The 16,378-nt window shown below is 44.6% G+C and overlaps 1 protein-coding gene across 1 annotated transcript in view; it reads right to left on the reverse strand.

Moving 5' to 3' along the window:
• Nucleotides 1-15,715, reverse strand: part of VOPP1 (VOPP1 WW domain binding protein) — a 111,174-nt gene extending 95,459 nt beyond the window's left edge. Inside the window, exon 1 of the mRNA XM_045494315.1 lies at nt 15,385-15,715. Coding sequence (XP_045350271.1) covers nt 15,385-15,438 — 54 coding nt within the window. The 5' untranslated portion in view covers nt 15,439-15,715. The remainder of the gene's footprint in view (nt 1-15,384) is intronic.
• Nucleotides 15,716-16,378: the final 663 nt, after the last annotated feature.

The raw sequence follows: 16,378 nt of genomic DNA on the forward strand, positions 1-16,378 counted from the left end.
AACAAAATTGATAAACCTCTAGCCAGGCTTCTCAAAAAGAAAAGGGACATGACCCAAATAGATAAAATTATGAATGAAAATGGAATTATGACAACCAATCCCTCAGAGATACAAGCAATTATCAGGGAATACTATGAAAAATTATATGCCAACACACTGGACAACCTGGAAGAAAGGGACAAATTCCTAAACACCCACACGCTTCCAAAATTCAATCAGGAGGAAATAGAAAGCTTGAGCAGACCCATAACCAGTGAAGAAATTGAATCAGTCATCAAAAATCTCCCAACAAATAAGAGTCCAGGACCAGATGGCTTCCCAGGGGAGTTCTACCAGACGTTTAAAGCAGAGATAATACCTATCCTTCTCAAGCTATTCCAAGAAATAGAAAGGGAAGGAAAACTTCCAGACTCATTCTATGAAGCCAGTATTACTTTGATTCCTAAACCAGACAGAGACCCAGTAAAAAAAGAGAACTACAGGCCAATATCCCTGATGAATACGGATGCAAAAATTCTCAATAAGATACTAGCAAATCGAATTCAACAGCATGTAAAAAGAATTATTCACCATGATCAAGTGGGATTCATTCCTGGGATGCAGGGCTGGTTCAACATTCGCAAATCAATCAATGTGATACATCACATTAATAAAAGAAAAGATAAGAACCATATGATCCTGTCAATCGATGTAGAAAAGGCCTTTGACAAAATTCAGCACCCTTTCTTAATAAAAACCCTTGAGAAAGTCGGGATAGAAGGAACATACTTAAAGATCATAAAAGCCATTTATGAAAAGCCCACAGCTAACATCATCTTCAATGGGGAAAAACGGAGAGCTTTTTCCCTGAGATCAGGAACACGACAGGGATGTCCACTCTCACCGCTGTTGTTTAACACAGGGTTGGAAGTTCTAGCATCAGCAATCAGACAACAAAAGGAAATCAAAGGCATCAAAATTGGCAAAGATGAAGTTAAGCTTTCACTTTTTGCAGATGACATGATATTATACATGGAAAATCCGATAGATTCCACCAAAAGTCTGCTAGAACTGATACATGAATTCAGCAAAGTTGCAGGATACAAAATCAATGTACAGAAATCAGTTGCATTCTTATACACTAATAATGAAGCAACAGAAAGACAAATAAAGAAACTGATCCCATTCACAATTGCACCAAGAAGCATAAAATACCTAGGAATAAATCTAACCAAAGATGCAAAAGATCTGTATGCTGAAAACTACAGAGCTCATGAAGGAAATTGAAGAAGATATAAAGAAATGGAAAAATATTCTGTGCTCATGGATTGGAAGAATTAATATTGTCAAAATGTCAATACTACCCAAAGCTATCTACACATTCACTGCAATCCCAATCAAAATTGCACCAGCATTCTTCTCGAAACTAGAACAAGCAATCCTAAAATTTGTCTGGAACCAGAAAAGACCCCGCATAGCCAAAGAAATCTTGAAGAAGAAGACCAAAGCAGGAGGCATCACAATCCCAGACTTTAGCCTCTACTACAAAGCTGTAATCATCAAGACAGCATGGTATTGGCACAAAAACAGACACATAGACCAATGGAATAAAATAGAAACCCCAGAACTAGACCCACAACGTATGGACAACTAATCTTTGACAAAGCAGGAAAGAATATCCTGGAAAAAAGACAGTCTCTTTAACAAATGGTGCTGGGAGAACTGGACAGCAACATGCAGAAGTTTGAAACTAGACCACTTTCTCACACCAATCACAAAAATAAACTCAAAATGGATAAAGGACCTGAATGTGAGACAGGAAACCATCAAAACCCTAGAGGAGAAAGCAGGAAACGACCTCTCTGACCTCAGCCGTAGCAATTTCTTACTTGACACATCCTCAAAGGCAAGGGAATTAAAAGCAAAAATGAACTACTGGGACCTTATGAAGATAAAAAGCTTCTGCACAGCAAAGGAAACAACCAACAAAACTGAAAGGCAACCAACAGAATGGGAAAAGATATTTGCAAATGACATATCGGACAAAGGGCTAGTATCCAAAATCTATAAAGAGCTCACCAAACTCCACACCTGAAAAACAAATAACCCAGTGAAGAAATGGGCAAAAAACATGAATAGACACTTCTCTAAAGAAGACATCAGGATGGCCAACAGGCACATGAAAAGATGCTCAACGTCGCTCCTCATCAGGGAAATACAAATCAAAACCACACTCAGATATCACCTCACACCAGACAGAGTGGCCAAAATGAACAAATCAGGAGACTATAGATGCTGGAAAGGATGTGGAGAAACGGGAACCTTCTTGCACTGTTGGTGGGAATGCAAACTGCTGCAGCCACTCTGGAAAACAGTGTGGAGGTTCCTCAAAAAATTAAAAATAGACCTACCTTATGACCCAGCAACAGCACTGCTAGGAATTTACCCAAGGGATACAGGAGTACTGATGCATAGTGGCACTTGTACCCCAATGTTTACAGCAGCACTCTCAACAATAGCCAAATCATGGAAAGAGCCTAAATGTCCATCAACTAATGAATGGATAAAGAAATTGTGGTTTATATACACAATGGAGTACTATGTGGCAATGAGAAAGAATGAAATACGGCCCTTTGTAGCAACATGGATGGAACTGGAGAGTGTGATGCTAAGTGAAATAAGCCATACAAAGAAACACAGATACCATATGGTTTCACTCTTCTGTGGATCCTGAGAAACTTAACAGAAACCCATGGGGGAGGGGAAGGAAAAAAAAAAGAGGTTAGAGTGGAAGCGAGCCAAAGCATAAGAGACTCTTAAAAACTGAGTTGATAGGGGTTGATAGGGGGTGGGAGGGAGGGGAGGGTGGGTGATGGGTATTGAGGAGGGCACCTTTTGGGATGAGCACTGGGTGTTGTATGGAAACCAATTTGACAATAAACTTCATATATTGAAAAATAAAATAAAATAAAATACCAAAAAAAAAAAAAAAGTGGTTTGGAAATGTAAAAAAAAAAAAAAAAAAAATCAAAAAATCACAAAGGAAGACCACAAGAAAGGAAGAAAGGAATGAAGGAACTATGAAAAAATTTAGAAAACAATGAACAAGATGGCAAGAGAAAGTTCTTACCTGTCAGTAACAACTTTAAATGTGAATGGACTAAATTCTCCAAATAAAAAAAAAAGCACAGAGTGGCTGAATATATTAAAAAAAAAAAAAAGAAAAGACCCAACTATATGCTTCATACAAGAGACTCACTTCAGCTTTGAAGGCACACATAGGTTCAAAGTAAAGGGATGGAAAAAGATATTCCATGCAAATGGTAACCAAAAGAGAGCAGGGCTGGCTATGCTCAAATATATATATATATATATGCTTATATCAGACAAATTATACTTTCTTTCTACACTATACTATACTTTCTATACTACACTTTCTCAAAAGAGAAAGAAGGTCGTCAAATAATGATAAAAGGGTCAATTCAATGTATAACGGTTATAAATATACTAGCACTCAACATCAAAACATGTAAATGTATAAAGAAAACATTGACATATCTGAAGGAGAAAAATATATGGCATACAATAATACTAGGCGACTCCACTCCATAATATATAGATCACACAGAGGGTATCCATAAAGAGACAGCAGAAGTGAACAACACTATAGACCAAATGGACCTAACAGGCATACATAGAAGTTCCCACCAGCAGCAGAATAGACATTCTTCTCAAGTGCACATGGAACATTTTGCAAGATAGATTCATGTTAGTTCACGACACAAGCTTCAAGAAATTCAAGCAAATAAAAATAATTCCAGGGTTAGACTTAAATGGAAGACCTGAAACTGCAAAATTCCTAGAAAACATAGGGGGAAAGCTTCTTTTTACTGGTCTTGGCAAAGATTTTTTTTTTTTAATTTTTTTTAACGTTTATTTATTTTTGAGACAGAGAGAGACAGAACATGAACGGGGGAGGGTCAGAGAGAGGGAGACACAGAATCTAAAACAGGCTCCAGGCTCCGAGCTGTCAGCAAAGAGCCCGACGCGGGGCTTGAATTCACGGACCGTGAGATCATGACCTGAGCTGAAGTCGGCCACTCAACCGACTGAGCCACCCAGGCACCCCAGCAAAGATTTTTTTTAATATGACACCAAGAGAAGAGCACAGGCAACAAAAGCAAAAGTAAACAAGGGGGACTATGTCTAACTAAAAAAAAAAACAAAAACAAAAACAAAACTTCTGTGCAGCAAAGGAAACAATAACCTGAAAAGGCAACCTATGGGATGGCAGAAAATAGTTGCAAACCATATTATCTGATAAGAGGTTAATAGGTAAAATACACAAGGAAATCATACAATTCAATAGCAAAGAAGCAAGTAACCCAATTGAAACATAGGCAAAGTACCTGAATAGATATTTTTCCAAAGAAGACATACTAATGGCCAACAGGTAAATGAAAAAAGGCTCAACATCACTAATCTTCAGGGAAAGGCAAATCAAAACCACAATGAGATGTCATCTTAAACCTGTTAGGATGGCTAGTATCAAAAAACACAATAGATAACAACTGTTGGCAAGTATGTGAAGTAAAGGGAGCTGCGGGGTGCCTGCATGGTTCAGTCGGTTAGGCGTCTGACTTCGGCTCAGGTCATGATCTCACAGTCCTGTGGGTTTGAGCCCCATGTTGGGCTCTGTGCTGACAGCTCGGAGCCTGGAGCTTGCTTCGGATTCTGTGTCTCTCTCTCTCTGACCCTTCCCAGCTCACGCTCTGTCTCGCTCTCTCTGTCTCTCTCTCAACAACAAAAAACAAACAAACAAAAAAAAAAGACAAAAAAACAAAAACAAAAAACTTAAAAAAAAAGAGAACGGCTGTACACTCTTGGTGGGAATATAAATTGGTACACCCATTAGGGAAAATGCTAGGGAGCTTCCTCAAAACTTTAAAAAAGAGAACTGCTATGTGATCCAATGATCTAGCTTCTGGGTATATATCCAAAAGAAATAAAATCACTGTTTTGGAAAGATGTCTGAACCCTCATGTTCATTGCAGCATTACTGACAATAGCTAAGGAAACAACCAAAGTGTCAATGCATGAATGTATATTTGCAAAGTTATATGGAAAAAATATAACATTATCCCTGCTTTAAAAAGAAAGGGATTCAGCCATTTTCACAACATGAATGAACCTGGAAGACAGTATACTAATTGAAATAAGCCAGACACGTGAAAAAATATGACAGTATTCCATTTATATATGGAATCTTAAAAAATCAAACTCATGAAAGCAGAGAATAGAATAGTAGTCATCAAGATGGGAGAAGAGGAACATGAGGAAATATTATTCAAAGGGTACAAATATTCAGGGCAGGATGAATAAGGTCTGGACGGCCATGGTACAGCATGGTGACTACAGTTAATGAAACCGTATTGTAGACATGAAACTTGCTGAGAGAGTTGATCTGAAGTGTTCTCACCACACATACACAAAGGATAATTATGTGAGGTGACAGATACATTAATTAGCTTGACAGAAGTAATGTTGTCACAATGCATACATATATCGAAATATCACATCATACACCTTAAACACATGAAACTTATTTGGCAAGTGTACCTTAGTAAAGCTGGAAACAAAAGGGAATAAAGAAAAGAGAGATAAAGAAAAGAGAATAAAGATAAAACTTACAAGTACCAGTTTTAAGAACCAGTTTTTGACACATACTAAGCAAACTAGTAACTGCTAGTTATCACATCATCACCAGCATCTTATCTATTTGTCTATTTATTTTTATTTTCAAGTTTTTATTTAAATTCCAGTTGGTTAACATACAGTGTAATCTTAGTTGCAAGAGTACACTTCAGTGATTCATCACTTACATATAACACCTAATGCTCATCAAAACAAGTGCCCTCCTTAATGCCCATCACCCATCTAACCCATGCTCCCATTCAACTCCCCTCCAGCAGCCCTCACTTTGTTCTCTATAAGTACGGAGGCTGTTCCATGGTTTGCCCTCTTTCTTCCATATGTTCATCTGTTTTGTTTCTTAAATTCCACATGAGTGAAATCATATGGGATTTGTCTTTGACTTATTTTGCTTAGCATAATACATTCTAATTCCATCCACTTCATTGCAAATGGCAAGATTTCACTTTTCTTGATGGCTGAGTAATATTCCATTGTATCTGTCTGTGCGTATGTGTATGTGTTTGTGTGTATGTACATAGATATACATCCGTATCTTCTTTACCCATTCGTGAGTCGACGGACTTGTGGGCTCTTTCCGTAATTTAGCTATTATTCATAATGCTGCTATTAACATTGGGGTGCATGTATCCCTTCAAATCAGTATTTTGTGTCCTTTGGATAAATACCTAGTAGTGCAATTGGTACATCATAGGGTAAGTCTATTTTTAACTTTTTGAGGAACCGCCATAATGTTTTTCAGAGTGGCTGTACCAGTTTGCATTCCCACCAACAGGGTAAGTGAGTTTCCCTTTCTTTGCATCCTCACCAATATCTGTTGTTACCTGTGCTGTTAATTTGAGCCATTCTGACAGGTATGTGGTGATACCTAAATGTAGTTTGTTTTGTTTTGTTTTGTTTTGTTTTGTTTTGTTTTGTTTTGTTTTTAAATAGGCTCCACACCCACCATGAAACCCAACATGGAGCTAAAACTCACCACCCTGAGATCAAGAGCTAAGCTAAGATCAAGAGTCAGATTGTTTTGTGTGTGCTATCAGCTAGGGCCTGCTTTAGATCCTATGCCCCCCTCTCTGCCCCTCCCCCACTTATTCCCTCTCTTTCTCTCTATCTCTCTCAAAAAAATGAATAAACTTCGAAGAGTTTAAAGAAAGAAACGTTCGTTCTAAATCTCAACCATGGATGCTCAGTGATGCACAGGTATACAGCTTCCAAGTGGTCCTTCCCACAACAGCTCTCTTAGACCTTTGCCATTGCTTCAAGTTCAGACCCTTTCCAACTCACCCCCATGGCTTACTTTAATAAAAACCAAAACAATACAAAGAAAAAAAAAGGTATCTCGCCACAGTTGCCCCAACCTATTTCCACTAAACCTAAAATATATCTGCACCTTCCCTCCTACCCACCTCCTCATTTCCCAACTCAAACCACATTCTCTCCCCTGAGGCTAACCTCTATATCCAACTCCTGTTTCCATTCCCCCCTCCATCTGCTAGGCTTTTCTGCACCAAGGTCCTCTAGGTTAAGGTCTAAGAGGTTCACACTCCACAAAGAGGCCATTAAAATACCTGAGCTAGGAGGGCCTCAATGTGGTTTGCCCAGGTCTGGCACTTAACTCATACCTGAGGGAACAGTCAGCATCCTCTTCCCAGACATCAGTCACCTGAGCATCTACAAGTATGGTGGGAGTTTAAATGGCAAAGGAAGAGAGGAGGGAAACAAGCAGAGATCATGTGGTACTTTCAGGGACCTGCAGCATCCAGGTTAGTCACTGACTAAAGAATGCCAAGTCTTCATCCCCTCAGAGCCACCGTGCATCTGTTAAGAAATAAAGATGCCAGAGGGCCTGCCTAGAGACAAGTTCACAATCTGTTGATCCAGCCTACACAAAGAGTTAAGGTTGAAGTGGGGGACTTTTCCATGGCCTCCCACAACACTAAGGCACTTCTCCTTTTACAAGTCAATCAACTGAGTCAAGGAGAGCTTCAGTTATTTCCTCAAAGACTCCCAGCCAAGGCACACAAAGTGGAGAGTCTATAACACATGGTCATGTCATCATCTGCTAACATCCATATGTTCATGTCCCCTCAAAATCCATAGATTGGAATCCTAATGCCTGATGTGATGGTATTAGCGGGTGGGGCCTCTGGAAGGTGATGAGATCACGAGGCCCTCATGAATGGGATTAGTGCTCTTATAAAAGAGACACCACAGAGACCCCTTGCTCCTTCTACCAAGTGAGGACACAGCCAGAAGGTGTCTGGCTATGAATCAGGAAGATGGCCCTCATAGGACTCAACCATGCTGGGGCCTTGATCTTAGACTTCCCAGCCTTCAGAGCCATAAGAAAGAAATTTCTGTGTTCGATTTTGTTAGAGCAGGCCAAATGGACTGAGACACCACCCAAACAGATGTTGACAAGTTTAACAAGATGAGATAAAGAATGTTAATGTGAGTTGAATTACAATAAATATATAGACCTCAATTTCAGTCTTAAAAAATATAAATTATAGTATACATCTCCGCAACTGTTGTGAGGACTTGTGGGTTATCAGGAGCCCTTGTCAAAAAGATTTCAATGTCACTGAAAACTCAATGTGAATCTCTTGGCTTATCTTATCTGCATATGACAACTTCCACAGGAGGGTTCTGGTAGAGCCAGTCAGATCACGCCTATAGAACAGAGTGTCCTGAATGTTCAAATAAGACATAATGGGAAGACATAGGAGGCAAGCCAAAGGCTTCATGGCAAAATATACTTACCACTGAACTCGTTCTTTCTTAGCAGTGCACCAACAACCCAGCCCACTTAACTAAAGCAGCTCTGGAATCAATCTTTGATGACAGGATCATAGGAAAGTACAACACAAATACCACACAAATGGACAGCAAAATGATCTCGCAGATCTCACAAAGATGCAGTACCTAATGAAGCCTATGAAAGGGACAAAGAATCTGGCAGTTTAGCCACAATAATGACCCAACAGATGCTCAAAGGAGAATGGTAGGAATAAAAAACACCAAGAGAAGCTAGAAGTGTACGTTGTGGATGGAGGGTTGGTTACTAGAGCAAATAATTTTGGAAAAAAAAGAAAAAAAGAAAAAAATTTACTATGATCATTCCTCTGACTTTCAGTGTCAAGTGAAGACTTGAATATTATTCATCACATATTTTTGTCACAAAAATTAATCTCTTCCCCCACCCCTAAAATTCTAAAATTCTAAAAAATTCTAAAATTCTAAAAATGAATAGATAAAATTCACTTATTTTAATTTTTTTTCATTTTAGAGAAAAAGAGATTGCACAAGCAAGGGAGAGGGGAAAAGGGAAAGACAGAGAGAATCTTAAGCAGGCTCCATGTGGAGCCTGAGGCAGGGCTCGATCTCAGGACCCTGGGATCCTGACCTGAGCCAAAATCAAGAGTCAGATGCTCAACTGACTGAGTCACCCAAGCGCCCCTAACTTATTTTTATAATTTGGACTTTGTTTTTCCCCCACTATTAACTACAAAATTCTGGTCCTTAAGTGGATTTACTTTGGGGGCACCTGGCTGTATCAGTCAGTTAAGTATCGGACTTCGGTTCAGGTCATGATCTCACGGTCCGTTGAGTTCGCGCCCTGCATCAGGCTCTGTGCTGACAGCTCGGAGCCTGCAGCCTTCTTTGGATTCCTGTCTCTCTCTTCTCTCTGCTCCTCCCCTGCTCATGCTCCATCTCTGTCTCTCTCTCAAAAATAAACATTGTTATTTTTTTAAAAAAACACTGGATTTACTTTGAGTGGACTTTTCCTAGGACCAACTATTTTCACAGTTTGACAGACTTTTCAAAGGGCAGCTGTGAGGACCATGAGAGGACTCAAAAGCACATCCTGGGAGAAATGACAGAAGGAAATGAACCTTGAGAAGAACACACTGGGGACTATAATAAGCTGTGTTCAAATGCTGAGGGGCTGACAATATGATTCTATTTCTTCTGAAAAGCCCAAGAATGCAGAACTAGAGCCAGGTTAAAAATAATGTAGACATTTCTCCTCAATATAACAGAAAACTTTAACAATTAAGTTGCCCAAAAAGTGGATGCATTGTTTCCATTACTGCAGGTGTCCAAATAGGTTACAGCTAAGGAAGTACAGGTTAGTACAGCACTCCACGCTTCAGAGTCCACAGCTAATCAATGACCTTCCGCTCTCCTACCTTACACCTATTCAGTTCCTTCACCCAAGGTCATTACTCAAGGATCTATTAACTCATTCAAATATTTACTGAGTCCTACTCTGTGGCAGGTACTATTCTAGGAGCTAGAGATATTTCAGTCAACAAAATGGAGAAAACCTTCGCCTCTCTAAAGTTAATTGCATCAGATTTTGAAAGTAACAGATACACAGGAAGGAGGGAATTGGTCTGAGCAAGGGGTCTGGGAGGAGAATGGGTTGGAATTTTACATAGGGTGATCAAGATAGGCTTCCTGAAGGGTGGCATTTGAGAGGCCTCATCAACAGGAGATGATTAACGTGAATTCTAGAAACATTACTTGTCATCCCATGGCTAGATAATCAAGTGACCACTAGCCCAATCAATAGACTTCTAGAGTCACTTCCCCCCAGCTGGCCTTATAGCTGTGCACGAGCCAAAAGAAAGCAAGGGCCAGTTAGAGCCCCAAGTCTGGTCCCAAGGCCCCTGGCCCTCCTCACTTACCTGGAGACAGGTTTTCCCTGCTTCAGAACAAGGCCTTACCACTAGGTTCAACTGCCATCCACCAGCTCCCAGCCACCTATGGAGCTTCCAGCGATAACAAACTCCCTACAGTCCTCTTTTTCATTGAAATCCCATGTTTCAATCCCAGATTGCCACTCTACAGAGTGGCCAGTTGCCACTCTACAGAGTGGGAGGGCTGAAAAGGTTTATTTCAGAGAATTGGCATCCAAGGGCTGCCACAATTGTTGGCCTCCCAGGGCACAAGAAGTATTTTGCAAAAAAACAAAAACACACTTAAACATGACTTCGTTCTAATTTCTAGACTCCCAGATATCAAAATACACAGAACTTTAGGAAACTACTTAGTAATCCTCTTATTTTCCTTAGTTTCAAAAAACAACATTCACTTTCCAACACTCTCTGGAAGTTTCAAGCCTAAGAAGGGTTGTCCTTTTGTGGGAACAACTTTCAAACACATGGGAGCCTCACTTAAAAGTTTCCAGTTTGGGATCCAGGGCAGAATTAGAAATATACTAATGCCACTCCCTTCAGGAAAGTAACCCAGTAGTTGGGGCGCCTGGATGGCTCTGTTGGTTAAGCCAGCCTCTGACTTCAGCTCAGGTCATGACCTCATGGTTCGTGGGTTCAAGCCCCCTGTCAGGCTCTGTGCTAACAGCTCAGAGCCTGAAGCCTGCTTCAGATGCTGTGTGTCTATCTCTTCATCTCTGGCCCTCCCCCACTGGCTTTCTCTCTCTTCCTGTCTCTCACTCTCTCTCCCAAAAATGAACATTAAAAAAACAGCTAACAGGGCACAGCCTGCTTGGGATTCTCTATCTCCCTCTCTCTCTGCACTAACCCTGCTCACAGGCACACACATGCCCTCTCTCTCTCTCTCTCTCTCAAAACAAATAAAAAAGCCTAAAATAATAATAATAATAATTATATAACCCAGTAGAGTTCATTACTCATCCAGTGAATGAATGGATGTGACAGAATGCCTAGCACCTACCCTGGGGAAAGTTATATTAATTTTTCTTTTTAATTTTCTTAAATGTTTATTAATTTTTGAGAGAGAGAGAGAGAGAGAGAGGGAGAGAAACCCAGTGGAGGAGGGGCAGAGAGGGAGAGAGACACACACAGAATCTGAAAGCAGACTCCAGGTTCTGAGCTGTCGGCACAGAGCCCAGCGCAGGGCTAGAAATCAGGAACCACAAGATCATGACCTGAGCCCAAGTCGGAAGGTGAGCCCACTGAGCCACCCAGGTGCCCCGGGAAGTTTCCATTCAGGAGTCCACTCCATCCATCCACGCCCATTTCCACAAGGCCAGAGCACTTACAACACATACCAACGGGAAGGATGCTATACAAGTGTCCACAACCTGTCCTCTGTCTTCCAAAGAGGCTGCCCTGACGATATCTAGCAAAGAGGGCGCTCTGATCAAAAGGCCCACGGATAAAGGTCATGCCTGCCTACTCTTAGGGCCTGATGACTCCCCAGGTTCCACTTGTAGCACACTTTGTCCCATTGGAAACGTCGTGGCTTTGGGTTCCAAGGTGCCCTGCAGCTGAGTGCAGGCCACCGGGAACGACCTCACCACAGCTACCTACCAGGAGACAGCTTCGCACCCTTCACCCTTCCTGCAGGCACTGTGCTCAGGGTCTCAGACAAGCCAGGGCGCAGGACACAAGCAGAGAACGTTAGCATTTGAGGACACAGAAACGGCTTTGGGGTTCCCCTACTGGGGGACCACGTTCACGACCTGGGCGCCTGCGACGTTGGCGACTGGCACACGGGGCGACGGGGAGTGTGGACCGCGTGAAATGAGGGCCCTCAGCCGCTTCTTGTGCAATTCAGAGGGGGAACTCTGAGTTCACCCCAAAGCAAAGGTTACTTCAGTCACCAGCTCCCAAGAAGCCTCCGTGCGGAAGGAATGGTGCCATCAATAGCCTGTTCCTCCTTCCAGCCCTGCCTGGGTTTCAGGGGGAGCACAGCACGGGGGGGGGGGGGGAGGGGGGAGGGGGGGCGGGCGGGGGGGGAGGTGTCCTAGGAAGGTCCCACTGACCCATGCCCCCCGCTGTGCCGCCACACTCACTAAGAGCCCCACATGTCACTCTCCAAAGTCTCTCAGGCTGGATGTGAAATCATAGGGTTCCCCACAGAAAGTGTGACTCAGTCCCTAGAGCCTATTTTGCTGGATTCCTCGCTTCAGGGGACACGCACGTCTCCAAGCCCACCTCTGCTCTCAGGACATGCACGCTACATGCAAATGCTTTCCCTGCCTCTCGACAGGCAGCAGTGGGAAAGCCAGCGGTGCAGCACGCTCATGTGGAGCCCGACTGCCTGGCTTCATGCCTCGAGTCCTCCCGCTTCACAGCAGTGACCCCCCGCACACATTCTTTCACATCTTCCATTGGAAATACTAATGGGGACGAGAGTCCTTGCCGAGGTACTCTGTGTCGTCAGCATAGATCTCTAAAGTGCTCAGAACAGTGCCTGGAACAGGCTAAGCGCTCTACCAAGGTGGGATAAGACCAACGGAAAAAAAAAACGCATAGGCAGTCCTCTCGTGGCCAGCACCTAAGGGAACTGCTGGGGATGGTGAGGCAGGGGAGGTATGCCGTCCTTCCCCAGACAGTGTCCAGCTCCCCCTCCCTACTCAGGACTTCCCGCTGGCAAAAAGAAAACCTCCCTGCCTGATTCCGGGTGGTGCCGGCTAGGAACAGAGTGCCAGAACAGAGTGCTGCAGGGAGGGCCACAATGGAAGAACCACCTTATCCCAGGGGGTGCAGGATCCACTGCTCCACAAGTACCATGAAACCAGTGCAAGCAGAACAAAGAAACAAAGGCCACGAACCAGGCCAGGGTGCAGTGGACTGTGAGAGGCCGCCAAAGATCTCCCTGGATACTTTGATGTGCTTCAGGTCAAGAGACTCTGCCTCCTCACATATATGGCAACCGGGACAGCACGTTTATGGAGGCAGTTCAAGACTTGAAAAGCATCAAAGGTACTCTGACAACAACCAATTTTAGATGAAATTCAGGGCAACTAATTTAAGAAGAAAATGTCTCAGATATCTAGCTCATGTATCAAATTCCATGCGATGGGTTGTGCAAAATATAATAATAATGGTAATAATGAAAATAATGATATTAAAGATAATAATAATCTCCTTAATTCCTGACAGAGACAACTTACCCCCCGGGGACAAAATAGACGCTTAGGAGCCTCAGCTGCTGAAAGTAGCCTATACCACACCATCTTACTGAAAACATAAAGTACCAGTCAGATTGATATGTAAGTTTGGGAAAGCCTCAGTTCTTAGACTTTTGCTTTCGGTAAGGTCACGGTGCTGCCTTCAGGATGTTTTCAGCCTTTGAGACAGGATTGGAAAACTCTGTTGAAATGAGAAATTCCAATGCAAGAAAACAGTGTCTTTGGAAAGAACTGGGTCCCTAACGCGGTCAGGACTCCATACAGGACATGGCACCGCAGACACTTACACACATGCACAAACACAAACCCCAACAACCTGACAGGTAGAACCCATGCAATGAAAGAGCGTTTGCTCAAGACCTTATTTCCAAAGAAGGCTGAGAGACGAGCACTGCCTGCTCAAGTACACATGCACTGGCTTCTAGGGACCTGGTGGGCTCTGAGTCACTTCTCCCTCTTGCTGCCTGGTGAGTCCCGGAGGAGATGTGATTCCTAAGGTCTGAAACTCTTGAAACACGGAACGAATGCAAGACAGGAGGTGCTCTACGGAAACATGAAGCACCACGCCCCACGGATATGAAGAACAAAACCCACAAGTCTGCCTGGAACAAGGAGCTTTTCCATCCACCTTCCTTGCCAGAATGCGAAGAAGACGTTCCCACCCAACATGGCCCAAATAGATGACTTTGAACTCCATCCACAACACCCAGTTCTCTTCAGCACACATCTCCAAGTAGGAAAGAGTCTGGACCACCCTCTAAAACACAGAAGCGCCACTTATTCCTGGCCCATTTGCTCAGAGTTCATTGATTGAATGCAAATTGCCTTCAGAAATGAAGAGCTCAACAGGGAGTTGCACTTCCCCTAATCCAGACTCCTACCCCAGAGTCCCATTGACTCCCAAGATAGAGGACCTCCTTTAGCCAAAAGCGGGGTGGGATCTCCCCCTCCCCATCAGAGGGTGCAACTCTGCCACCAGGGGCGGGGCGGGGCTGGGCGGGGCAGGGCAGCGGGTGTGGAGGGGGGAGGCAGGAGGCCTGTGTTCACCTGCTGCTTCCACTCTCAACCCCTTCAACACAGTCCCTGGCTAGCCTCCAGCAACTCAGGCCCACCACCCTGACTCTCCCTGGAATGTTTCTCTGGAATCTGAGGTCCCTGTGCTTCATTTTCACAGGCAGGAATGTTTCCTTCTGCTCTTGGCTGCGACGTCCCTGGCCCTGCCTTGACGATGTCCCACAACCGCAGGTCTGCGTGTTGGCACCTCCACCCTCCAACCCACTGCACACAGCGGGCCTGACTCTGCGCCTGCGCAGCTCCTGGACCACCGCCCCCCCCCCCCCACCACCACTGGAGCCTAACCCCCCACTGGATCTGGGGCCCTCCTCCTGGAGGGAAAGGGCAGGGTGGAATGGCTACAATGCATAAAGGTCACTCCTGAGTCCTCCAGACCACCAGAGAAAGAAGAGCAAAAAGAACCCCTGAGCACGAGGGAGGGGAGGTGGGGAAGGGCAGGCGGGGTCGGGTGGGAATGGAAGGGGAAGACAGAGAGGGGCAGGCGGAAACCCTGATGGGACCTTGTTACCAGGATCCTTACATACTCAGCCCTGGGACTTATGAAGGTACTGGAGGGAGGCTGTGGTTCTCAGCCCCTGGACCTTTAGGGTTCTCACAGATGGTCTTCTGGGGCATCTGGGCATCGCACCGCGCTCAGCCCCGGCAGTGGTTGCGTTCCACGAGCCTATCCAAGAGGTGCCCCCGTGTAGCGCGGCCCCCACCTCAGCCCCTACCTCCAGGAGCAGCCCGAGCAGCAGGGCCGCCACCCTCCGGGGCTGGCGGCTCATGGCTCCGAGTCCTCTCTGGGTGTGTCCCGCTACCAGGTCGCAGGCGCCAGTCAGCAGCACGTCCCCCGTGAGACGGTCAAGAGGGCAGGGAGGGCTTTAGCTCCCAGCAGGCCCGGGGTGGAGGGAGGTGGGGTCTCCGTGCGGCTTGAGGTCGCAGAGCCAGTACGCGGAGCACTTACAGCTCAGCGCTCTCTGCGCTCCGCCCCCAGCCTGGAAGCAACCGAGCCCGCGTGCGCGCGCGCGCGCGCGCGCGCAAGCACGCTCCTGGCACGCCCTCTTTGGCACGCACTCGTAGGCACAGGGATCCAAGCACAGGCAGGAGACACAGCTTTAGCCTGGAGACTGCATCAGGTTCTGTGTCTCCCTCTCTCTCTGCCCCTCCCCCATTCGCCTTCTGTGTCTCTCAAAAATAAATAAACATTAAGAAAAATTAAAAACAAAAAAGGTGAAACTTTGCGATGCTTTCCTCCTAGGCTGGTATCTCTCCTGTGTGTCCTCTACCTGGTTCTGGATGATGGCTGGATGCTTCCAGGAATTGGTAATAGGGTAAGGGCTGGCTGGCCAGGCTGTTTCCCCAAGGAAAGACCATGAGAGCACACAAATTTCTGAAAAAGTAACAAGGTGAAGACAACTCTAGTACAAAACTCTCAAGGAGGATGTGACTGGCAGTTGCAAGAAATTCTCTGATCTGTTGTTTGGGACAGGACTAGACATGCCCCAGGCCTACTCAGCTACCCCTGATGAGGGAAGATCCCAGAACCTGGGCTTTTGGGTTGTCACAGGAAGCAAATACACGAGCGACTGGGCTCGACCTGGAGTCCCCCGTGCAAAGCTCATCTCTCCTCACATGGAGTCTGCCTGAATGATGGACATGGATTTCATTTATTCCACCAATATGTGTCTACACCTTCTTTCAGTTGAGTATTCTTGTGGTCCTTGG

The sequence above is a fragment of the Leopardus geoffroyi genome, chromosome A2 (assembly GCF_018350155.1).
Source record: "Leopardus geoffroyi isolate Oge1 chromosome A2, O.geoffroyi_Oge1_pat1.0, whole genome shotgun sequence".
NCBI classification, from domain to species: Eukaryota; Metazoa; Chordata; class Mammalia; order Carnivora; family Felidae; genus Leopardus; species Leopardus geoffroyi.